General features: G+C 46.5%; 1 protein-coding gene across 5 annotated transcripts in view; it reads right to left on the bottom strand.

Annotated features, from left to right (window-relative positions):
* Nucleotides 1–25535, bottom strand: part of FBXL6 (F-box and leucine rich repeat protein 6) — a 122837-nt gene that overhangs the window by 78053 nt on the left and 19249 nt on the right. For 4 of the 5 annotated variants that reach the window (XM_068126337.2, XM_068126336.2, XM_078785977.1 and 1 more), the window contains exons 3-4: nucleotides 18397–18621; nucleotides 14920–15081 (exon numbers count right to left, since the gene is read on the bottom strand). In XM_068126337.2, the coding sequence (XP_067982438.2) occupies nucleotides 14920–15081; nucleotides 18397–18621 (387 nt within the window). The remainder of the gene's footprint in view (nucleotides 1–14919; nucleotides 15082–18396; nucleotides 18622–25535) is intronic. The other variant, XM_078785978.1, reaches the window with a different exon arrangement.

Raw genomic sequence — 25535 nt, 5'->3', positions numbered from 1 at the left:
TCACCCGATTCCACCCGAACGTTGGTTGTATCGCACCCTAGCTGCTCAATGAGGGAAAAGACGAAAACGACGCAATGCAAAGAGGAAAACGAAGACAAAAAGGTTGGAAATACTACTAAATTTATTTCTACTATTTACACACAAGCAACAAAAAGCAATTCAGTTTATTTACAAGTACAAGACGCAGGTGACACAGTGCAAATTTAGCTTATCTACAGACTTAACTTATTACCCAGGACAGAACAAACAGAACGCTGACTCACGCGGGGAATGCCAGGGATGGCAGAAGGTGGATGGCTGGCGGGAGAGGAAAGGTCCAAGGGGGGGTCTTGCAGCACAACCGGCGCGTTCAGCAGCCGCCGTTCCGTTTCGGCCCTGCTCCGAACCGCCGTTCAGGCCCCCTTTGGCGGTGGGGTGGCGCGGCTGCGGCGGCCTCCGTCCGCTGCGTTCCCAGGACTTGTCTCACTGGTCTGGTCCCTCAACCCTCAACCCTCAACTCTTTCTTGCTTCTCTCACTTCTCACCACCGACTCCTCTCTCTGGCAACCGACTGTGACCAACTCCTTGCAACCAACTCCTCCTCTCTTCACAACCCTTCTTTTTCCAACCCAGAGTGCATCTCTCTTTCTTCTTCTCTTTTTACAACCCTTCCGGTTGCGCCCTTTTATAGCGCCCCCCAGCGATCACGCCCCCGGCGCTTTGGACACGCCCATCGGGGCGCTCACCTCGGCCCTGGCTGGTCGCACGACCCTCGGGCTCCGCCCCGGACGACGACGGGCGGGCGCGCCCCTCCCCTCCTCTGACGAGGTGGAGACACGCCTTTCTTCCCTGACTCGAGCCTCGTGGTCAATGGCGGTTATTGGAGGGGAGGTGATTGGGAATCGAGGCTCAGCAATGACGAGAGGGGATGTAATATGGCAATCGAGGGTCGGCAATCACGAAAGGGGGGATGTGAAGGAAATGGGGATTTTTGGGGATGGGAATGGAAGGGGATCTATTCTCTCTCACTGGTGCAATGGAGTATTTCAATTAATGGGAGACACAGCCTTATCTTAAAACACAGAATAAGATATAACTATCGAACATGAATATCCTATGATTGGCTGACGTGTATGCTTGTGGACTATGGGACGCCCTTTTGATCTTACACAGCTCCGGAGGCAGGAGGCACAGCACAACAACAATAATAATAATCATACAGCACACAATAAAAAATATATATACAGTCCTCATATCCACAACACTGCACTCTCCTCCTCTTAGGCACGTCCCGGGCCTACAACTTTTAGCTTTAGCGTGACACATAGGTGTAGTTCCCTCTATTTTTAACCTGACCCTGAGTGCGACAGTTTAAACATAAATAAATGTGTCCCGCTGCTCCATTGCACCCTGCCTAACAGACTTTCACCCACAGTTAACCGAATTGCGGAATGGTCTTCAAACTATACACTGACGGTGGGGAGCATTATTTACACTGACGCTATTTTTATTTACAAAACTAACCCAGGACCTGTAATTGTTCTTTCTGGGGGGGAGACAGTCTGCTCTGCATCAATGCACCATAAAAGCACCTATAACGCACCAACACACCCTCAAGCACCAATCAGTGCAGTCACCACTGTTCAATGAATAAAATAAAACCAACAAACCCAACCCTGCAGGTGTCTCTTGCTCTTCGGCTCCCTCTGCTGGTTATCATTATTTCTTCCAGTTGTTGTCATTTTCTTTGCTTTGCTTACTGGCGGCCTATTTTCAATAAAACTTGCACCCAATGTGTCCTTTTTATTTATTTATGGCCCACCAGGCCGACTATGTGTATGGTTCACCTGTGGGGCATTGGTGCCCTGTGGCCAAGGTCCGCCAGCAAGATTTCGGGCCCTCATGGCCGGTTCCAGCAGAGGGGCCATGCCCCAACCCATGGGGTCCATAAGTGGTGCTCGGCCACTGACATGTGGTCCATAATGTGGTGCATCGATGCAGACAGCTGGTTCTGGGAATTTCGGGCGCACAATGGCCGACCCACGCACGCTCCCCTCGGCGCCCAACGGCGCTCAGGTCCTCATGTGGGAGACAAAAAAAGGGGGGACAAGACAGATGAGCGAGGGGTAAGGTCTCAAGGGTACACATCAAAAAGGCAATGCAAGGCGAAATGCGTACGGAGGGCGAAGTGAGAAAGCTCGTCCCTACCGTACGTCACCCCCCTGTTACCTAGCCCACCCTTGCCCTTACCCCATATGTACAAAACCTACACATTACCAATTCGTCACTACTGTCACGTCTTCCCCATATTTCCCCTATATCAAATTCGTCTCCACAATCCCTCTACTTCAAAAATTTGCCATCATCAATTCATCATCAATCCTCATAAGGAGGCAGAGATGGAACATCAAAGCACAATGTCACACCCACGTCATGATGCGTCTCACAATCCAAACATTTGCATCATAAAAAATAATCAAAACATGGCATGGTGTGGAGTACCTGTCACCTCAGGTGAGTGGATGCAGATGGTGCGAGGAGATCCTTCATCCTAACTATTTTCTAAATGACTTTAACACACTTTACACTACCCGGGGTCTTTCTCCTGCCAAACCATTGGCCCTCTTACACTATGGGTTCTAAAAACCAATTCCCATTGGCCAAACTGTGGTGCTCTTCAATTTGGGGTCTCACTCCCCCGATTCATCTCCCGGTGCCCTCGCACAATTTCTGGGCCGCGACGTGTAGCTCTCCCAACAGGTCTACCCACCTGCACACCTCCACCACTGTAGTTGCCACCCGAGCTTACCTAGCTCCTCACCCTAACCTAACTACCTGGGGACAGCCCCTCTCCTGGCTCTGTCACCCCATGGTGCCCTCTGGCACTGGGCTACCCGGGTCCGTCCTCCGGATCCTCGGGCCCCATTCACACAACTACTACCGGCTCCCAGAGCCCACCTGCGGCCTCACCTGGCCGACATCCTTACAGTGGTGGAGTGCCCAAACCAACTACACACACTAACAGGCTACACGCCCAGCCATTTCCACAACACTAATGCACCCATCCAAACATCATTCTTCCAACCGCACCACAGATGCCAATATCCAACCACAATTTACCTGTACCCTCTACCTAACACTTACACTACCCGCCCCGGGTATCCGTGATGGGGGTCCACTCTTCCCCCATTCACACCTTCGCACCATCCACTCCACTCCACAATTTCCACCATTCTCACTCCACGACCATCCATTCCACTACTCCATACCATTTATTCCATACACCTGTCCTCCATTCACCTGTCGTTGCACACCTGTGCAATCTCACCTGGTGCCACCTGCACCCTCCTCCTCTTTCTGGACCAGTTGGTCAACGCAACACACATCACCATCACTCACTCATACACTGCTCCACACACCTGTTCAGTTGCACACCTGTGCAATCACACCTGTTCCATTCTCACCTGTTCAATCCTCACACGCACGGCATCATCTCAGCTAACTACTCCCCTCTGAAACTTGCGCTTCCCAGTCGTCCCTTTAAACTATTGCGCTCCCACGTCATTATCATCCACACTAATCTACCTGCGTCCCCACTACAGGTATCAGTCACTAACTAAACTTAACGTTACCTAATGTCAATCTCTTCTAGATCCCTACAATATAACCTAACCCACCCGGGCTAGTTTTCACTGCCATACACCCCATAAGCTATTGCTCCTTTGCCCCACGTCTGTGAGGGATGGTGGATTTGCCATCCCACCACATCGGGGGTCTCTCACTATCAATTTTGTACACCTAAATTCCAACCAATCAAAAATTTGCCAATCACTACTCATCATCTGCCAATCATTACTGCCAATCCTTTGCCAATCATCAAATTTTGTTTTTCTCTAATTTTGGGTCCAAAACACTATCACTATCACGATCACCATCATCACAGTCCGCTATATCCTAGCCTCGGTGCGTCATGACATCATTAAACTCGGCTTCGTAAAGCCGAGCAATGAATTCGGGTGGTTTGGTTGCCTGCAGGTTGAATCCGTCCGGCTTTCGGTTCAAGGGAGGTGGTTTGGTTGGACCGAGATTCCACGCACCATCTCGGCGCGGCACCTTGCGGTCCCGGGCCCGATGGCTCCATCTCCCCCGGTCGGAAACCCGTCCCCACGAGGGGGCACCGTTCCGCTTCCTCCCACTCGCCCTCGAACCGGACCGGTCGCCTCGCCCGACAAAGCCCGGACTCGACCGTGCGGGGCGAGGCCAAGCCCGAATCGGCAACGACGCTTCGAAGAGAAACGACGCAGCTTCGATCGACGCCGGGCCTCGCACCCAACCAAGCACCCCTCGCACCGAGTGCTCGCATCGGCTATCCGTCGCTCTAACCACTAAACCGGTTACCATCGATGCTTCACTTGCATGCTTACAAGCATACGCTACCCCTTTCACCCTCACAAAACCTGGCGTTCCAACGCCGTCCGTACATTCCACCAACGCTCTCTCTGTTACACACCACACCTCTTGCGCACACTTCGGTCCACACCTCTCCTCCGTTACGTCCTCCGTAACACTCACCATGGGCGTGCACTCCGCATTGCTCTCACTCCCTGTGTCACACCCCGTACACACCGACGTGCATTCTCGCTCGCACTCGGTTTCACTCCCACACTTTATAACACACCCACTCGCCGACGCACACTTTTTCCTCCCACGCGTGCCATTTCCACTCACTCGGGACCCCTCACCAACGCCCGGGTGCTTCCTCGATCCCAAGCGCGCGAAAATTCTTTTGTCGCTAAACATCCTCTTACAAAATCTCCCCGCACAATACACAACAGCACGACTCACCTGGGGGATCCTTTTCTCCACGCGAACCTGCAAACTTCCATTCGGGTTAAGCACAGCATCGTGATGTGAGCAGGGACTTTGTACATAATCCATTTCTCCCTGCAATTCTCGGGCTACCTCCGTCATCTCTTCAATTTTAATTCCCGCTACTGCTTTTTCTTTATTCTCCTCGGCGACCGTTGGCTTTAATAAAATTCCCTCTACCTCATCGGTCGCCGGCTTTTCAAAACCCCGTGTCGCGATTTCTACCCCCGTCATTGTACCCGTGCTTTCCTCCGCTTCGCTCAACCAGCGCTTTTCGACCCGCGTTACTTCCTTGTGCACCCCTGGGACCCTTTCGCCCAACTTGCGGTCTCTGTCCCTCTGCTCCCTTTCCTTCCTATCGGCCCTCATTCCGTTTATTGTTGCTTCGATTTGCTCACTCTGAGCCTCCATCCGGTTCCCCATTTGTTCCATTCGCTCACCCTGAGCATCCATTTTATTACTCAATTTCTCCCCGTTTATTCTCAGCATCTCGGCGAATTGCGCCATGAAGGCTTGCATTTGGACCACCGTTGGTTGTACAAAGGGTGCGGCCGCAGCTGCCCCCTCAACCACGTGCGCGCGGCCGCCATTTTGTGCACCTGATACACCCTCAACCACACCTTCTTTACTCTCCTCCACCATTTTTTTTTCTAAGTCCTGGGTCGATTCTAACCCCTCTATCTCTCCCACCGGCATCCCGTCGCCTTGGACAGCCATGGCGCGATTTCAAAATTCGGGCTTTTCCTTTAAAACAAAACAAATTTCGTACTTTATAATTTTGAGCGCGTGAAGCGCGCTCCGGGTCGATCTCACTCCCCGACACCAATTGTTATAGTACTAACACAATTGGTGTCCAAAATTTGGGCTAAATAAATTTAGTCCCAGGTTCGAATCCCACCTCCTGACTACCAATTGTTATAGATCGCGGTTAGGATGTTATAGACCGAGCGGTGGTTTAAAACCGCGACCTAACAAAACTCACCCGATTCCACCCGAACGTTGGTTGTATCGCACCCTAGCTGCTCAATGAGGGAAAAGACGAAAACGACGCAATGCAAAGAGGAAAACGAAGACAAAAAGGTTGGAAATACTACTAAATTTATTTCTACTATTTACACACAAGCAACAAAAAGCAATTCAGTTTATTTACAAGTACAAGACGCAGGTGACACAGTGCAAATTTAGCTTATCTACAGACTTAACTTATTACCCAGGACAGAACAAACAGAACGCTGACTCACGCGGGGAATGCCAGGGATGGCAGAAGGTGGATGGCTGGCGGGAGAGGAAAGGTCCAAGGGGGGGTCTTGCAGCACAACCGGCGCGTTCAGCAGCCGCCGTTCCGTTTCGGCCCTGCTCCGAACCGCCGTTCAGGCCCCCTTTGGCGGTGGGGTGGCGCGGCTGCGGCGGCCTCCGTCCGCTGCGTTCCCAGGACTTGTCTCACTGGTCTGGTCCCTCAACCCTCAACCCTCAACTCTTTCTTGCTTCTCTCACTTCTCACCACCGACTCCTCTCTCTGGCAACCGACTGTGACCAACTCCTTGCAACCAACTCCTCCTCTCTTCACAACCCTTCTTTTTCCAACCCAGAGTGCATCTCTCTTTCTTCTTCTCTTTTTACAACCCTTCCGGTTGCGCCCTTTTATAGCGCCCCCCAGCGATCACGCCCCCGGCGCTTTGGACACGCCCATCGGGGCGCTCACCTCGGCCCTGGCTGGTCGCACGACCCTCGGGCTCCGCCCCGGACGACGACGGGCGGGCGCGCCCCTCCCCTCCTCTGACGAGGTGGAGACACGCCTTTCTTCCCTGACTCGAGCCTCGTGGTCAATGGCGGTTATTGGAGGGGAGGTGATTGGGAATCGAGGCTCAGCAATGACGAGAGGGGATGTAATATGGCAATCGAGGGTCGGCAATCACGAAAGGGGGGATGTGAAGGAAATGGGGATTTTTGGGGATGGGAATGGAAGGGGATCTATTCTCTCTCACTGGTGCAATGGAGTATTTCAATTAATGGGAGACACAGCCTTATCTTAAAACACAGAATAAGATATAACTATCGAACATGAATATCCTATGATTGGCTGACGTGTATGCTTGTGGACTATGGGACGCCCTTTTGATCTTACACAGCTCCGGAGGCAGGAGGCACAGCACAACAACAATAATAATAATCATACAGCACACAATAAAAAATATATATACAGTCCTCATATCCACAACAATATATATATATATATATATAATATATATATATATAATATATATATATATATATCTAATATATATATATATATCTAATATATATATATATATCTAATATATATATATATATCTAATATATATATATATATCTAATATATATATATATATCTAATATATATATATATATCTAATATATATATATATATCTAATATATATATATATCTAATATATATATATATCTAATATATATATATATATCTAATATATATATATATATCTAATATATATATATATATCTAATATATATATATATATATCTAATATATATATATATATATCTAATATATATATATATATATATATATATATATATATATATACTGGAACGCAAAAGAAACTTACCACCTTTGAAACCTTTAAATATCAACAATAACACTGCGTGTAGTAAATGTGTGAACTTATTTGTGGACAATAGTGTCCTCACTGTCAGACAAAACGGTCAAGGATGGTCACTTGAACCTTCAATGGTCACTTCATAGCACAGCTGTTGACCAGCCGTTTTGACTGTCAGTGATTAGCCAAGGGGTACGGGTCTGAAATTGGCATTTACGCAAAATCCTTGCAATTGACGTTCTCGATGTGTGCCCCTCCACAGTTCACACAGGCATTGATCCTGACTCCAAAGTTCTATCCAACTTTCCTGTTGGTCTCATGTGGCACTGCCTGGAGGTAGTCTGACACCTCTTGCTTTGGATCATCCAGTGTGGCAGGGCAGTTTACGAAAACAGAGCCCTTGGCAGCCCCCCAGAACCAGTAGTCCAGAGGGTTCAAGTCTGGGCTATGGGGTGCCCAGTCATGAGCGGTACCCAGGGAAACAAGGCGGTTTCTGAAGAGCTGCTGCAGGAAAGTGATGGTGTCACCAGCTGTATGCGGGGGTGCACCATCCTGAATAAACCAGGTCATGCTGAGCTGGTTTGGGGTGACCTTTTTGGCGAGATCATTATGGAACTTCTTCAGCACGGCCCGGTAGCACTCACCATTGATAGTCACCATCCAGCTGTTGTCATTCTAAAACCAGCAAGGCCCCAGCATTCCCCATCTGGCATTGAAGGGGCAGAAGCATGTGACCGTAGGCCCTTTCAGGTACATCTCAGTGATCTCCTCAGGTGGTTCTCCCCCAGAAAATGTTGTTGTGGTTGTTGATTTAGTCTCATACCACAGAGCCATCACTTCTGTCTTCTGCTCCACTGTCAAGGGCATAGTTGAGCTACAGAGCAGCTAGATGGGCTAGAATCCCAGGGAACAAATACCAGGATAACACCACCAAATCCTGCAGAGGAAAACGGCATAGGTCAAAAAAACAAAGAAATGGCAGGAAGTCAAAGTTGTATCAAAATCTTTTTGAAACACCCTGTATATACTCGTGTGTTGATTTGCCGAGCGGATGGCACCGCGGCCGAACAGTTACCCCGACTAACCCGATTCCCGAACGTTGGCCGGATCGCACCACAGATATTCAATAGGGAAAAGACAAAGGCGACACGGATGTGAAGAAGAAGAGGAAGACAAAAGTAGGGCATATGAATATAATTTATTTACTATTTACAACCAAAAGTAACCAAGGAAGAAGGAAAGATAAGAAAATAATTTACAGAAGATATTAGAGACACAGTGCAATGCTAGCTTACCTACAGTCTTAATTAACCCAGGGACAGAACAAACAAGGACAGACTCACGCGGGGAATGATAGGACTGGCAGGAGGTGGATGGCTGGAGGGAGAGGAAGGTCCACGGATACTGCAGCACGATCGGCGCGTTTGGCAGCCGCCGTTCCTTCGCGGCCCCGCTCAAAATTGCCGTCAAGGCCCCAAGCTGCTGTGTCTGAAGCTGCTGTGGCTGCTGCTGAAGCCGCCGCTGTTGCTGCTGTTGAAGCTGCCGCTGTTGCTGCTGTGGCTGCTGCTGCTGCTGCTGCGTGGAGGTCGCGTGCTTTCTCCAGGACTCGTCTGACTCGTCTGGTCCAACCACTCAACTCAACAACTCCACCACTCCCTTGCTTGCGCACGCGCTTTTATAGCGCCTCAGGCGATCAAGCCGCCGGCCTTCAGGACACGCCCCTCGGTGAGCTCGCTTCGGCCCTGATTGGTGGGCACAGGCCCTCTGGCTCCGCCCTTGATGACGATGGGCCGGCACGCCCTTCTTCCCCGAGCTGAGCACATGCTTAATGGCGGCTTTGGGGCGAAATCAGCAACCACAGCTGTAGCAAACCTGGCAAACTGCCCAGTGCAGTTGGCAATGGAGGCTTGGAGGGGATGTAGCTGGCAATTGAGGCTTGGCAATGGAAGTTTTGGGAGTGGGAATGGGGAATGAAGGGAATCTATCTTATTTCACTTGGTGCAATGGAGTGTCATCTTAATGGAAGACAAGGCCTTATAGTGTAGCAGCATAGCAAACCTGTTGTGCATTTTGTGATACAAGCACCAAATTTGGCACAAATGTACATTAATATGTTGCGAACATTTTCAGATATTGGGCCACTTGAAATTCCGTAATTTTTTTTTCAAATTTTTTCAAATTTCGTAATTTCAAATTTTTCGGGTGACACCGTCACAATTTCGGTCTTCGAGGCCGGCCGATATAGTGGGGCGGCTTAGCCCAAATATTCAAAAGAATTGTGCATTTTGTGATACAAGCACCAAATTTGGCACAAATGTATATTAATATGTTGCGAACATTGTGTGGTCAGCAATGAAGACGAGAGTCTGAATTACATGTATGCAAAAGACCTTGTGAACCAGTGAAGCAAATACACGGGTAAGCATGAATTAAATCTAGGGCATGATATAATTTCCATGATGTTTACCTCTACACTCAATGGTGGAAGGAGGTAATGTTTTGATCCCAGCTTGTCTGTATGTCTGTTTGTCTGTTAGTCCACAAAATTCCAGACAAAGCTTGTAGTAGTGGTAGTTGTAGTGGTAGTGGTGATAACAGAAATTGTTATATAGAACTGAACTTATATTATTATTATATGCAGAAAATAACTTCATTTCTATATGCCCTGCAGTGGACAGGTTAATTGGTTTATGCACTGAAGGGGTCACCCTGGTGTGCACTGCTGTGTTCTGCCTCACTGAGTTGTTCAGGTATGATGTACTCAGCACAAGCTTCCGGTCGGCCCGGAGGTGGGGGTGCGGGGCCTGTCACGGAACGTCAAAACAAACGGCCTGCCGGGGCCGCCCAAAAGTCGGGCGTGAGGGGCGCGTCCACTAATGGAACGCCTCTCGCTTCCCAGATCGAGGGCCACGTGGTCAGGAGAACCTCGTCCCTTCCGGTCACACTTTGCCTATCGGCCGGCCTCGAAGACCGAAATTGTGACGGTGTCACCCGAAAAATTTGAAATTACGAAATTAGAAAAAATTAGAAAAAAAAAATTACGGAATTTCAAGTGGCCCAATATATGAAAATGTTCGCAACATATTAATGTACATTTGTGCCAAATTTGGTGCTTGTATCACAAAATGCACAATTCTTTTGAATATTTGGGCTAAGCCGCCCCACTATTACCCTAATACACATAATAAAGATATAACTATCAACAAGGGGGAAATCTATGATTGGCTGACGTGATTGTTTATGACCTAATTATGGGACGCCCTTTGACCTTTATACATAACTGGTGTAAGGAGGGTCCAGAATAAAGCAATAATAATAAAAAAACACAATAAAAAAAACACAATCCTCATATCCACAACAATATATATATATATATATATATATATATATATATATATATATATATACACAGACTTGGCATTTAATATGGAATATTTTTTTTGTGGGGGTGAACTTACTTTTCAAGATGTCTTAGAACCAAAAGTTCATTGGAATTGTGTTGAAATTATTCTAGATTTTGTTAATGTGACCTTTAAAAGAAACAAAAACCACATTTGACATTTCGAAACAAATAAATTGATCCTTGAAAGTGATGTAAACTGATATCGAACTCAATTCATGGACAGTACTGTGTTAAACTTCTGTACGTTTTCCAGAAGTATCTCTTTATTTTGCACATTAGCCAAATTTTTTTTAACAAAAACAAAAGTTAAATTACGACTGGGATTACGGACAGTAAAATTACAGTTCAGTACTTCGTGTAACCCCCACGAGCATTCAGGAGAGCACGTACACGTTGAGGAATGCTGTTCACGAGATTTGCCAAGGTTTGGACAGGAATCGCTTGCCATGCAGTGACAATAGCCTGCTGGAATTCACGCACAGAGGTCGGCTGCTGGTCAAAGTGGTCGATTTGACGCGTTAATGCTGCCCACAAGTTCTCTATCGGATTCATATCCGGGGACATGGCAGGCCACTCCATATGCTCAACACCACGGTCAGCAAGAAAGTGTTGGATCATGCGAGCACGATGAGGCCGTGCATTGTCATCTTGGAAGGCAAAGTTTCCTCGAAAGGCTGCACGAGCAAATGGAAGCAATGTTTCTTCCAGAATGGCCCTGTACTTGAACTGGTTCAGGTTTCCATTCAGAACAACCAAGTCAGTTTTGCCCCCTGCATGAAAAGCAGCCAAAACGGTCATCCCACCACCTCCAGCTTAGACTGTTGACACTATACAAACTTTGTTGTAGGCTTCATGCACTTGTCTGCGCACTCGGACATGGCCATCTTGACGATAGACCAGAAATCAAGACTCGTCACTGAAGATCACGTGATTCCAGTGTCCTGGCTGCCATTGACGGTGCTCTCTGGCCCACTGCAATCGGCGCTGGTGGTGTTGTCTGGTCAGGCGTGGCTTTCTCAGGGGACGCCTGGCACGATAGCCTGCTTGAACCAGTCGTTGGTTGACTAGCCTTCTGGATACAGGCACATTTGTCAGTTGCTGCCACTCAGCCCGAAGCCGATTAGCTGACTTGGTACGGCCATTGCGGTCTAACCGGTGCAGCTCGCGATCATCCCTCCTTGTGGTTCTGCGGGGTCGTCCTGGCCTCGGTATTGGAGTAGGGACATCCCTCTGAGCATTTCGTTTCAGGATCTTTGACACCTGACCTTGAGTGATGCCATACTGCCGAGCAATAGCACGCTGTTTCATGCCGTAATTTCGTAAAGCCACCACTCCATGACAAACAGCATTGTCGAGTTGACGGACCATCTCCAGAGGAAGCGGCAATAACTTTTGGAGACGTGCAGCAGTTGTTTTCCACTAATACAGAACGCAACAACCCTTGTATACCCGACTGTGAAGCCAATCATCAAATGCACCTGTCCGTACATTTTGCCATGCCACCTGTGATATAATCCTGTTGTTGACTTCTTGCTGCGACAGACAATCAGTGACATGGTTCTTTTAACAAATAAATCACCAAAGTGTAAAAGAAACTCACCAGATTGATATACTGAGTTAAGAAAGTAAACCCAAGTCAAGAAACAAAAATATTCCATATTAAATGCCAGATCTGTATATATATAGTTACGGATTCGGGGGGCGGCGCTCCCCTTATCAAGGGGGAGGGGGGGATTAATCCCCTTGTCCTTTAAGCTGGCCGTCCCGAGTCCTAGAGCTATAACGTCCTTCCCGGCGTGGCGTTAGGTAGGGTTTGCTCGGCCTAGGGGTTCACTGCTACCTAAGTACTAACGCCCGCCGGAAACGAGGGCATAACTCACGCTCGAACCACGGATAAGATGGAAATTGCCGAGCGGTTAGCAATCCGCGGCCCGAGCCATTAACAAAGACTAACCCGATTATAGCGGTTCCGAAATCGTGCCACAGGTACTCAATGGAAAGAAAGGACGGAGGCGATCGGATTAGGGACAAACCAAGAAATAACAAGGTGATTTATTTACCATCAAAAAGAAGAGGAAAGGAAAGAATGTACAAGAAGAAGAAGAAGAAGGAGAAGGACACAGGGCAGGCTTAACTCTGCAGTCTTAACGTACAACCCCGGACAAACATACACACTCACACGGGATGGTAGCTGGTAGGGTGGAAGGTCCAGGTAGACGTCTAGGCTCCTCGTCCGGTCCCAACCCGTACCGTGGTGGTGGTGAAAAAAAGGCAGCCGGCCGGCAGCGCGCCGCGTGTCGTTGACCGCGAGTGGACCTTACATATAGCGGGGGGACTGGGATGCTGCGTACGTAATAAACGTATATCGTGTCAAACGCTCTCGCTCAATGTTCGTATGCAAGAGCGCCGCTGAACAGGTTTTCTGCGCAGTCCGAAGCAGTTTTATTTTTTTTATTTTTTTTGTATAATGAATCGAGGCTCGTGAAAGAGCTAACATTTATTTCACAAACAAATCAACCAGACAAACAAAACGCACAAAAAGAGGGAGCGGAAGACAAGATGGGGAGAGAAGGGGAAGCACACAACCACAACATTTGAGAGCAGGGAGAAGTGTGGGAGGGAGAGGGCTTGGGGGCAGGAGGCATGGGAGGGGGAGGGCGGGGGGGAGAGGTATAAAACACAAGGGGACCGAAATTAGCGGGGGTAGAAAAGATCAAGGTTTTGGATGGGGGAGGATAAGAGATGGTGGTGAACAGCTGTTTTAAAGACCTGGAGGGTGCAGTGGGATTGAAGAGAGTGAGGGAGTTTGTTCCAGAGACGGGAGAAAAGAGGAATGAAGGAGTGAAGGTGAGCAGAAAGTCTTGATTTTGGCAGTTTAACCATAAGAGGGTTGCAGGCAGATCTTGTGCGACCTGTAGGAATATTTGGGGGACAGAGCCCAGAGAGGGCTGGGGGAGCAAGGCCAGAGAGGAGACGATAGAAGACGGAAAGACCACCAACCTGCCTGCGGTGAGTGAGTGAAAGGCCCTTGGAGTTAGCTTCATCGCGGGAGATTCCAATGATTCTGAACGCTTTGGTTTCAACAGCGTGAAGACGGGCTAGGTGTGAGGCAGGAGCACCAGACCAGAGGGGAGAGCAGTATTCCATAGAGCTGCGGATGAAAGCCTTGTATGTGGTGAGGAGCTCAGGTGTGCCAAGGAAGGACTTCGCACGACGGAGGATGCCCAGTCGGCGACTGGCTTTGGAGGCCAGATTTGAAATGTGGAGACCACAAGCTGTCTCTCCTCGAAGTCCGTAAAAGGGGCTCTGCGCAGTTTCGTCTCTCTCATCGGACCTTGCGCAGTGCGCGTTTCCCAGCGAGTCCGCGAAAGGGCTTTGCGCTCGCGCTTATATATCACGCTTTTAGATCACTACGCGCTCCACAAAGGCCACGACCGCTAGTGATATTTCATCAGCCCTGGTTGGCTGGTAAGGGCTTACCGGCTCCGCCTCTGACGGCTCGTTGACAAGCCACGCCTTGTTCTTGGCGCTCCGCCCCCTTCTTCCCCGAGCCGACCGCATGGTCAATGGCGACTTGAGCGAGCGCTGAGGCGGCTGCGTCTGGCAGAGGCGCGTAATGGCGGCGCTTGGAGAGGGAGGTCGCAAAATGGCCGAAATGAAAGGGGACCTACTCTTATTTAATTGATGCAACGCAGATTCAACTATTGGAAACACGGCCTTATCTGAAACACATAATAATGAAATAACTAAAGTTCCTATGGTGGCCTAAGTGTTGCATATGGACTAACTAAGGGTGCAACCTTTAACTTGATTAAATGATGGGATATTTACAAGAGATTATTTACAACAAGTGTGGGTTCTAAAACCGCAACAATATATGTATATATATATATATTTGGGGTAAAGCACATGCACGCACACACACACATGTATATAATGGGGAAAAGCATAAGCCAAACATAAAGATGCATCAACCATAGTCAGATAATATCTTTCAAAGAGTGGGAACATTATTAACACAACCTGTTTATCAATGTGCACAAATACTACCTGTGCAATGAATTAACTGTGTACCGTTGCTTGGTGAGCCACCGCAAAGTTTGTTGAATGCATGAGGTAGGAGCAGAAGGATAGTTCATGCACATTGGCTTTGTCCAACAGTAAGACAGTCGTACATGGCGCCACAGCAATGGATTACAAGCTACCTGTTGCCAGCGCCAGCACACCTGGGACACCCTGCCAAAAATAAAACCATCGAAAATGCGTGAATGACAAAGTACTTTTCTACAACTCCAAAGCTGCACGTGGCAGCTAATTGCATGGTGTCTTTCAACAAAGATGGAGGGGTGGGGGTTTGTTCTATAATGGCTGAGTTGTTTCAAGCACAGTTAGTGCAACTGCAAATAGAAAGCATCTGAAAATGCAAAGCCTGTCCATGTCCACTTTGTATTTGGACTTCTTCTTTATGCTCATGACGAAAACAGCAACAACAAAAATATTTTAAGTGACCTTGACCTTTTGACCTCAAAAGCAATATGCTTTAGTGACACAATATGCAAACCCTGCTCAAATTCCAAATTAACAAGCATTCTGAGTATTGCGCTGCAATACATGTCCCCTACCGGCAGTCTGTCGTCCAGAAAACTGTTGGGGAAATTACCAAGGGTTATTCACCCACAGGTTCTGAATCGTTCCTAATCGCTAATTACCTCAGGACGGGCTCACCTGTGATTTGCACTCGGGACTTCGATTTATACACCTTGCAGACAGGTCAGCAGAAGCACGACAAAATAAGTCGTTGATAAAGAACCTTTTGAGTCGCTAAATATCAGTAATTTATTATATTTTCCGGTTCGCGATCAATGATCGATGTGTATATATATGTTGCTCGGCTTGGCTCCGCCCCTCCCGAAAGCGCACGCTGTGTCGCGCTTTTGAAGTGCGCAGACGAGGCTGAGGGCGCGCGGTGCAGCTTGAGGAGAACTCTAGAATAAACAAGAGATATCCATTTTAAAAATATTTTCGTTTAATTAACGATATCTGCCAAACCACGTGTCCTATCGCAAATTCCAAAAGGACATTTTAGTACACCGACATGCTGAACAGGTCTGTGAAGTTTCCCCTCGATTGGCTCAAAAATGAGGGAGCGGCTCGGTTTTAAAGGTTCATGCTTAAAAACGTCACAACTCTGAAACCATGTGACGTATGACGTCATGCTCGCTGACTTTTTTGTTTGTCATGGGTATGCAATTTTGCCTGTAAAGTTTGGCCTCGATCTGTTCAGCCGTTGCAGAGAAAAAGGGTTTTTCGTGTTTTCACGAAAAACAATATGGCGACCGAACCACGTGGCCTGTGACGTCATAATTACCATTAAAATATTCTACAGACTGAGTTCCCCCTCCGGTGAAATTTTGATCTCAATTGGTCCTATTATTGCAGAGAAATTCTTTTTTAAAGGAAATTAAAACTTAAAATGGCACTGAGTTAAAGATCATCAGAATTATCAGAATTACCAAAGTTCAAAGTGCCATAACTTTGTCAAAAATGATCGAAACGTCGTGAAGTTCGAACTCGACCTGTATCTTATCATGAGGAAACCATGTGCCAAGTTTGAAATCATTAGCATTTAGAGTTTAGAAAAAAAAGTCCGGAAAACTGTTCTTTGCGTGACGGGCTGACGGACGGACAGACTGACAGATGGACAGACGGAGGGACGGCGTGCAAACCTATAGTCCCCTCCAGTGTACACCGGTTGGGGACTAATAAGAAGGAGATTGGCGATTTTGTGGCATTGACCTTTGACCTCAAAAAACAACCGGCTTCTCGCCTTTTATTGGTGAACCAATTCAGAGACCCAATTTACAAACCCTGTTAAAATTTCAAGTCAATCGGATGAAAATTGACAATTTTATGTGACCTTCACCTTGTGATCAAAAGAAAAACAATAAACTTCTAGCTTTTGATTGGTGAACCAATTCAGTGACCCAATATGCAAATTCTTAAAATTTCAGGTCAACTGAATGAAAATTGATGATTTTGCATGACATTGGACTTTTGACCAAATAATGAATTAGTTTTCTCCATATTCTCTTTCTTGTCAATTGATGACAAAAGCTCAAATGGTAAAAAAAAAGTTATGATACACACGTATACGATTGCAAATCCCCGTCTCCCACACTAATAACAACTGTGCACCAAAACAACTCACCTATTTCTTATACATATATGCTCATTTTGTTGTTGTTGTAGAAGCCTTGGTCCTTCGTCAAGCAAGACCCTTTAGACCCCAGAACCCTAACACCTTTAAGACCCTTTCGAATCCAAACCCCTTTAGACCTTAAATTACACCCATTCGACCTTTTAAGAGCCTTTAGACCATTTCAATTTGCAATCAAGACCATCTCAATCCCTGAGACCTTTACAGATCTTTAGATGATTTGACCTTTACAACTTTTCAGACCTTTGACCTTTACACATTTACAACTAAACCACTTAGATCTTTCATTTGCAATTAAACGACCTTTCATTTAGTACATCCTTCCATTTATTTGCCACACAAAATACACCACACAAAACGAATCTTGGTGATGGGTCTGCAATATCCGATTGCTCTTTCTTGTTACTTTTGTTATTAGTAGCTGGCCTGGAAAAACGCCATATTAGCCATCTTAACATGAATATAGACCTTAACACAGATTTCGCCCAAGGAGGAAAACCCCCTTGGGGATTTGGGGGGGAGAGTTAAGTAGCTACAACCTCCATTGTATGACCCTTAGCCCTCCTGTCAAGTTAGGCTGAGATTGGATAAGTAATGACTGAATGTATCGTGGTCAAAAAGACACAGTCCGACACCAAATTGCATATTAATACGATTATGGCTTGAAGGAGTGGGGCCTAACTTGGGCTTTTGGCGTGACTATTTTGTGTTTAACCATGGCAGTGAGTTAGTTCTGCGTGCTGTGTAAAAGTCATATATGAGGATCCATGGTGATGCCCAGTAATGTTTGAAGTATTTTGAGAAAAAGTTGTTGATTCAAAAGGGTAACGGATGGATGTGCATTGGATTCATCTCTGTGTGGGGTGAGAAGGGTTACGAAATAATTTGGTGGAGATGCAGTCATGCGGTTCAGTATGAATGAGTTTTTCAAAATTGTAGAGATATTGTTGAAGGGTGTTGGTAGTTCAAGATTCGCCTGGACAAAATTGAAATGTGAGGCAATGGTTCTGTTCTGATCACCTGCATGTGACAAATGTTGTGAGTCTGATTGAGGGGTCAAGAGGTCATGGCGAAAGAGATTGAAGAGTGAGGGTGATAGCACAGAGCCCTGTGGAATGCCATAAAGTATCTCACAGTCTTTTGGCAAAACTTGAAAACCATATTCATATCTTCCACAATATTTTCTTCGTAATTTCAGAAATCCACCGATGAGAAATCCTGCATGCCCGATTAAACAATTATCATGGTCATAAATTGTAACAATAACGTTTCAAAAAAAATAAATAGCATAAGGTTTTTCAAGCACCAAGGCTAATCATAAACACATTACCAACCTGCATAAAAATGGTACAGCCCCCTCTGTCTTCAACACCTCTTCAAAAATCTGAAAAAGTACAAGCTCCGGGAGTTCAGAGCCCCAGTTTGGGAAACGACATTGAAGATCTTCACCGCTGCTTGTTCCATCAAGAATATCATCCAACTTTGTTTTGCTAATGGTACTTGATGCACGAAGTGAATTTTTCCTTTTTACAGCCAATTTACATGATCGTTCTACCTGGCTGCAACATAAAACATATGCAAGGTGTAAAAATTTTAAAACATTATATGTATGTGCATATATGCATATACAGTGAAAACTTTCAAATCTGAAATATCCCCAAATCCAAACAAAATTCCAAATTCAAAAAAAATATTTTGAAAAAGTTATTTAAATAATGTTTTTTAAAATTAAAATAAATAGTAAACTTGTTGTTATGTCTGCTTGATACCAATTCATCTGGTGGTGTGATGGCCACATTCAAAAAGGTGTTCACCATCAAGAGCTGTATTTGGGCATTAGCACATGCATAGGACTCCTACACAACCAACATTCAAAAAAGGCATGGCATAACTTATGGCCATTTGCCATTTTTGATCACACTGAGCAATCTGAAGACTTTGAAGGTTTTAAACTTTCAAGTGAGAAGGTTGATGCAGCAGAATTGATACGTTATGCAAAGGTTATGAGCACTGAAGTGGCCAATGTCTTGCATGAAGATGACATTGTGGAGTGTATGAATTGCGACAGTGAAGCAAGCACATGTGGTCTGCCAGATGACGGATGAAGAGATTGTTGACATGGTTTTTAACCCCAATGAAGAAAATAATGACAGTGAAAGTGACAGTGAAGAAAAAAAAAGCAGAAGACGACCACTAATCAGGGAATAAAACTTTAAGAACAGTATATAAACTTCTTGCAGGCGATTAATTTTTATCTCTCAACAAGAATGAATGAATATTTACCTTGTATTACCCAAGAGAAGCGAATGAAGGAGAAACTGAACTTCATGAAACAAATTACTCTTCAAGAAATGTTTAAGAGGACAACAAAGCATTGTAAACAAACTTTAATTGGTAGTTAAGCCTCTTCGCAAAGCCGGTGTCCTCCTCTACCCTTTTGATAGCAGGATATCTCAAAAGGTTATAGATGGATTCAGACAAAACTTGGTGGATGGGTTGGCTGAGTGACAAGACCAAGCAGATTAGATTTTGTTTCAGGTCCGGATGCAGATCAGGCCTATCGGAGGGATACAAAACATAAACTGTTCAGCCTGGCGGAAGTATGCGCTCTACCGAGTGCTGCTATAATTACTATTGTTATTACCCTGTGCACAAGAAGTGAAATTAAGCAATCATGTCCTTCCATCTGCCTGTTTGTCTGTCTTACCAGTTTACGACCGAGGAACAACTTATTTAAATTGAATGCCATATTTTGTACACTAATCAGAACATGAATAGAAAGACAAGTTTGCCGTTTAGCAGTACGTTGGCTCTGAATTTGTCCTTATCAGGCATGTCCAGAGAAGAGTGAGATGCATTTTTTACTCTGTCTGTCTGCCTGACAGTCAAACAAATTTGAAAATCATTCCAAACAAGAAGTTTACTGTTTTAGCGATGTTATAAAGAACACAACCAACAGGCACAAATAACTAATGTAATGTGTTCGATAAGGTGATGCAATAGACACTGGGTAAAACGGCGGTAAAACCCAGAATTAATTTCTTTATATGCCTTTAAACCTCTTTAAACCTTTATTTAAATTAAATTACAGGGTGCTTCAAAAAATGTCAACACTTCTGAGAATTTTTTCTTTCCTTTGCAGTTGACTGAAATGGTGACGAGATTGACTTTGGAGAAAAGAAGAAAGGTTGCTGCATAGATGGACGTCTTTCAGTCACCCGCGGTGGTTCACAACAAATACAGAGAGCATTTCAACTGTGATCCACCCTCGAGATTGACCATTTGTTTGTCGCATTTACAACAAGTTCGTCAAAACCGGTTCAGTTGCTGATAAATACAAAGGGAACAGTGGTCGACCACGAACAGGCCGATCCCCTGTAAACATAGCTGTTACACATGAAGCTTTCTTGCGTAGCCAAGGGAAATCAACCAGACGATTCAGCGTAGAATGTGGTCTTCCCCGGGCAACGGTGTGGAGAATCTTGAACAAGGACCTGGGAATGCGGCCAAATCATTTGCAGATTGTGCAAGCCTTCCGTCCTCCAGACAAAGCCGCTCATGTTGAGGCTTGCAAAGTTTCCTTAAAGATGAAGAATTTGGAACCTGACATTCACAGGCTAGTGGCATTCAGCGACGATGCAACCTTTCACATAAGCGGACACGTGAACAAACACAACTGTGTCTTCTGGGGTACTGAGAATCCTCGTGTTATGGGTGAGCATGAACGAGATAGTCCCAAGGTGAGTGGCTGGTGTACAGTCACTGGAACAGGAATGGTAGGGCCGTATTTTTTATTTATTTTTTAACCACCACAATCAACGGTGGTGACTTTCACATGATGGAGAATTACGTAGAGGACAACCTGCCACGACAAATCCGGCTTACCAGATACTTTCAGTTGGATGGTGCTCAACCCCACTGTACTTCAAACTCCACTCCACTCCGACTTTTTGAAGCTATTAACATACATTTGTTATCATGTTAAAGTGTATTATCCGTTCTTTTCCATGAAAAACGATAGTCCCATAAAAGTGTTAACATTTTTTTGAAGCACCTTTACAATTCATATTATATACTTGAACACTGCAAAACACAAATCGCCTTCAAAATACTTCAAAGAACCTCCAGTTTTGCATTACTTGGACAAGTTATATTGAGTTGTGTATGCAGCAGGAGTTGTCAAGCACATCCCCTGGGAAGTAGGCGTGGCAGGTGAGAGGGTACAGTATCGGGGTGAAGAAGAGGCTGCCGATAAGGCAATGCATATTGACTTTGCATTCTATTGTGATCACTAAAGCTCCGTCTCACTAAACTGACCCAACGTCATCTTATTCCTGTTTATAAGGGTAGTGTATAAGACTGCTTGAATAGTGCTAACCTTCTGGATTTTTTAAATCATCATTTCATTAAAATTGAAGTATGCACTTAAACACTGCATGGGGTACAGTGTCCTATGAACTACCTCATTGTTAATACTATTATCATTAATATTATTATATTGTAATGGCGTTAATATTTTGACAGTTGTGAGACCCCAGGAATGGCGAAACACCAATGCATCTTATTAAGCGAGTTACACTACATGACCAAAAGTATGTGGACACCCAAACATCGAACATCTCATTCCAAAATCATGGGCATTAATATGGAGTTGATCTCCCCCCCCCCCCCCCCCCCCTTTGCCGCTATAACAGCCTCCACTCCTCTGTGAAGGCTTTCCACTAGATGTTGGAACATTGCTGCAGGGATTTGCTTCCATTCAGCCTCAAGAGCATTAGTGAGGTCGGGCACTGATATTGGGCGATTAGGCCTGGCTTGCAGTCGGCGTTCCAATTCATCCCAAAGGTGTTCAATGGGGTTGAGGTCAGGGCTCTGTGCAGGGCAGTCAAGTTCTTCCACACCGATCTCGACAAACCATTTTTGTATGGACCTCACTTAGTGCATGGGGCCATTGTCATGCTGAAACAGGAAAGGGCCTTCCCCAAACTGTTGCCACAAACCTGGAAGCACAAAAATCGTCTAGAATGTCATTGTATGCTGCAGGGTTAAGATTTCCCTTCACTGGAACTAAGGGACCTAGCCCGAACCATGAAAAACAGCCCCAAACCATTATTTCTTCTCCACCAAACTATACAGTTGGAACTATGCATTCGGGCAGGTAGCGTTCTTCTAGTATCCGCGAAACGCAGACTTGTCCGTCGGACTGCCAGAAGGTGAAGAGTGATTCATCACCCCAGAGAACGCATTTCCACTGCTCCAGAGTCCAACGGTGGTGAGCTTTACACCACTCCAACCATCACTTGGCATTGCGCGTGGTGATCTTTGGCTTGTGTGCGGCTGCTCGGCAAGGGGAAACCCATTTTATGAAGCTCCCGAAGAACAGTTGTTGTGCTGACGTTGCTTACAGAGGCAGTTTGGAACTCGGTAGTGAGTGTTGCAACCGACGACAGACTATATTTATGCGTTACGTGCTTCAGCACTCGGCGGTCCCGTTCTGTGATCTTGTATAGCCTACCACTTCACAGCTGAGCTGTTGTTGCTCAACGACATTTCCACTTCACAATAACAGCTCTAGCAGGGCAGAAATTTGACGAACTGACTTGTTGGAATCCTATGACAGTGCCACGTTGAAAGCCACTGAGCTATTCAGTTCGGCCCATTCTACTGCCAATGTTTGTCCATGGAGATTGCATGGCTGTGTGCTTGATTATATATAACTGTCAGAAATAAGTGTGGATGAAACAGCCGAATCCACTAATTAGAAGGGGTGTTTGCATACTTTTGGTCATGTAGTGTGCAATGAAATTGTGTCTAAGTTGAACCCAGGTGCTATGCTGTCTCCGAACACTGAGGGGCTTCCATAAGAACTCGGACGGACATCGCTCCGATTCATTCCTGTGACATTTATTATGTGTGGTAGTGCATACTCGAATGGTGCGTATTGATAGATGTTCCAGGCTTGCTTGCACCAATTGACAATCCATTATTACTTCAATGATTACGGTGTACTGATATTATGCTTGTTTATTTCTTACAGGTGTTGCTAGAGATCGATTCTGAATTAAACCTACTATTGGGACAATGTTGTAGATCTGATTTTTACAATAATTAATTCAGAATCTTCTCTTCATCTTGAACGAGAACAACATGGCTCACAAGCTGATACAAGTTCCAATCTTTGGCGCGAACCCCCAAGCGCCGGCCGCGTCTGCACAACTGCTACACTGGCTGAAGCTACTGACCAGTCACCTGGACGCGCAGGACGGACTCACCGATATCACAAAGCTGGCGGTGCTGCACTCCAAAGTGAATCATACTGTGTACACGTCCATTTCTCAGTGCGGAAGGTACGATACTTCTGTGGAAGAAATGAAACGTATTTACATCAAAACTCTGAGTGTGGTCTACACCCGATATCTGCTCGCGACTCGTCGACAAGAACCCACGGAGACCATCAACTAGTTCGCTCAAGACCTCCGCCGGTTACTGAAGGACTGTACTACCGAGACACGCACCCATGCACAAGTTTGTGATGATCTTGTGTGGGATTCTTTTGTTTCTGGGATTCGGTCACCAGTCATCAGACAGAGATTACTTGAAGAAGAAGATTTGACACTAGAAAAAGCTCTTCGGCTATCTCTCCTGTACAACAAAGAGCAGGAACAAGCCAACGCGTATGACCGTCCATACGTCACTGCAGGATTTATCCGACCGACACGACCGGAGAGAGCTACCGCCGAGCAAGCGGATGTTGCATCTTCGCCGGAATCGGAGACACCCGATGCGCTTGAGGATCTCGACCCGAGTTTGACAGCAGCCGTTGCTGCTGGACTCAAGGCAGGAAAGTAACGCTCAGTGCTATTTCTGCGGGAACCGGAACTATCTCAGGTCAGTTTGTCTGGCTAAGGAGGTGACGTGTCATTTGTGTTCAAAGAAAGGTCACTTTGCAAAAGTTTGTCGTTCGTCTCGGGGCCGGCGAACCCGCTCGACGCTGAATGTGCTTCGCTCTCCGCCCGCGAAACAATCGGCGCCGAGCGCGGCCTTGATTGGAATCGCCCCTCTCTGTGGGCCCCACACCGAGCGCTCGACCTTGATGAGGCTTACCACGCCGACTAAACAAGTCGCGAAATCACAACGGTACGCGGCTCAACCGTCCTTGACAGGAATTATTTCGACACCCAGCCCACTTCCGGGTTTGGCTTCCCGATCGGCGTACGCTGGCGTCGAATCTCCGCGCGTGGCTCAAGCGCCCTCTACCGACGGCTCGACCGGACCACAATCGACTTCAACTGCACGGAAGACATTAGCTGGCGTCGGATCCACACGCGAGGCTTGAGCGCCACACCTCTCGACGACTCGACTTCTGCAGGGCCACCTGGCCTGTCCAGTGCTGTCATTCCACTCATGATTGAAGGAAAATTTGCAAATGCCTTAATCGACACGGGCTCCACTGATAGTTATGTCGATTTACGACTTGTTCAGAAGCATGGCTGGCCGATTCTCGGGACAAAACACAGAGTCTTCATGGCTTCTCAAGGGCTATGGCTCAGCACTCGGGGGGGGGGGGGGGAGGGGATGTCGACTAAAGCTTGTGATTAAGGGTCGAATGTTTCCGGATGTGCATTTAATGGTCTTACCAGCATTATGTGCAGAAGTTTTGCTGGGACACAATTTTCTCCAGCGACATGGGCGTTTGTAAATGGAATTTGGTGGTGCTGATACTCTTGCTGTGTGTGCTCTTGCAGGGATGGAAATTGAACCACTGTCGCTGTTTCCCGATATGACTACTGACTGTACACCGGTTGCTGGTAAATCGCGACACAACTCACGGGCTGACATGCAATTCATTGCTGAAGAGACTGCGCAGCTATTAAAGGAAGGTATTATAGAACCCAGTCGGTCGACTTGGCGGGCCCAAGCTTTCGTGGTTCAAACCGAATCACACCGCAAATGTATGGTAATCGACTATTCGCAGACGATTAATTGGTTTACCCAATTGGACGCCTACCCACTCCCGGGAATGGATTCTCTGGTACGACAGGTGGCACAGTACTCGGTATATAGCACTCTCGATCTACGTAGCGCGTATCGTCAGATTCCCATCTCCGAGGCAGATCGCATCTACACTGGGTTTGAATCCGGACAGAGGTTGTACCAGTTCACCCGGCTGCCTTTCGGGGTCACGAATGGGTCTTGCTTCCAAAGGGCCATGGACGACCTCATTGCTAAGGAGAATTTAACCGATGTCTTTGTTTATCTGGATAATCTCACGGTTTGTGGGTATGACGAAGAACATCATGATGCTAATCTGAAGCGCTTCCTCGAGGTTGCGCACAAGTATCGACTGACTATGAACGAGGCTAAATGTCGCTATTCTGCTCGAACGATAGATCTCCTGGGGTACACCGTGACCCACGGCTCGATCGCTCCGGATAAGGTGTCTGCGACCCTTGCTCGACATGGCCCCGCCCCA

Source organism: Myxine glutinosa, chromosome 10, assembly GCF_964187855.1.
Source record: "Myxine glutinosa chromosome 10, kmMyxGlut1.1, whole genome shotgun sequence".
NCBI classification, from domain to species: domain Eukaryota; kingdom Metazoa; phylum Chordata; class Myxini; order Myxiniformes; family Myxinidae; genus Myxine; species Myxine glutinosa.
Note: the sequence above shows the minus strand (reverse complement) of the source record. Positions and strands in the feature narration are given on the sequence as shown.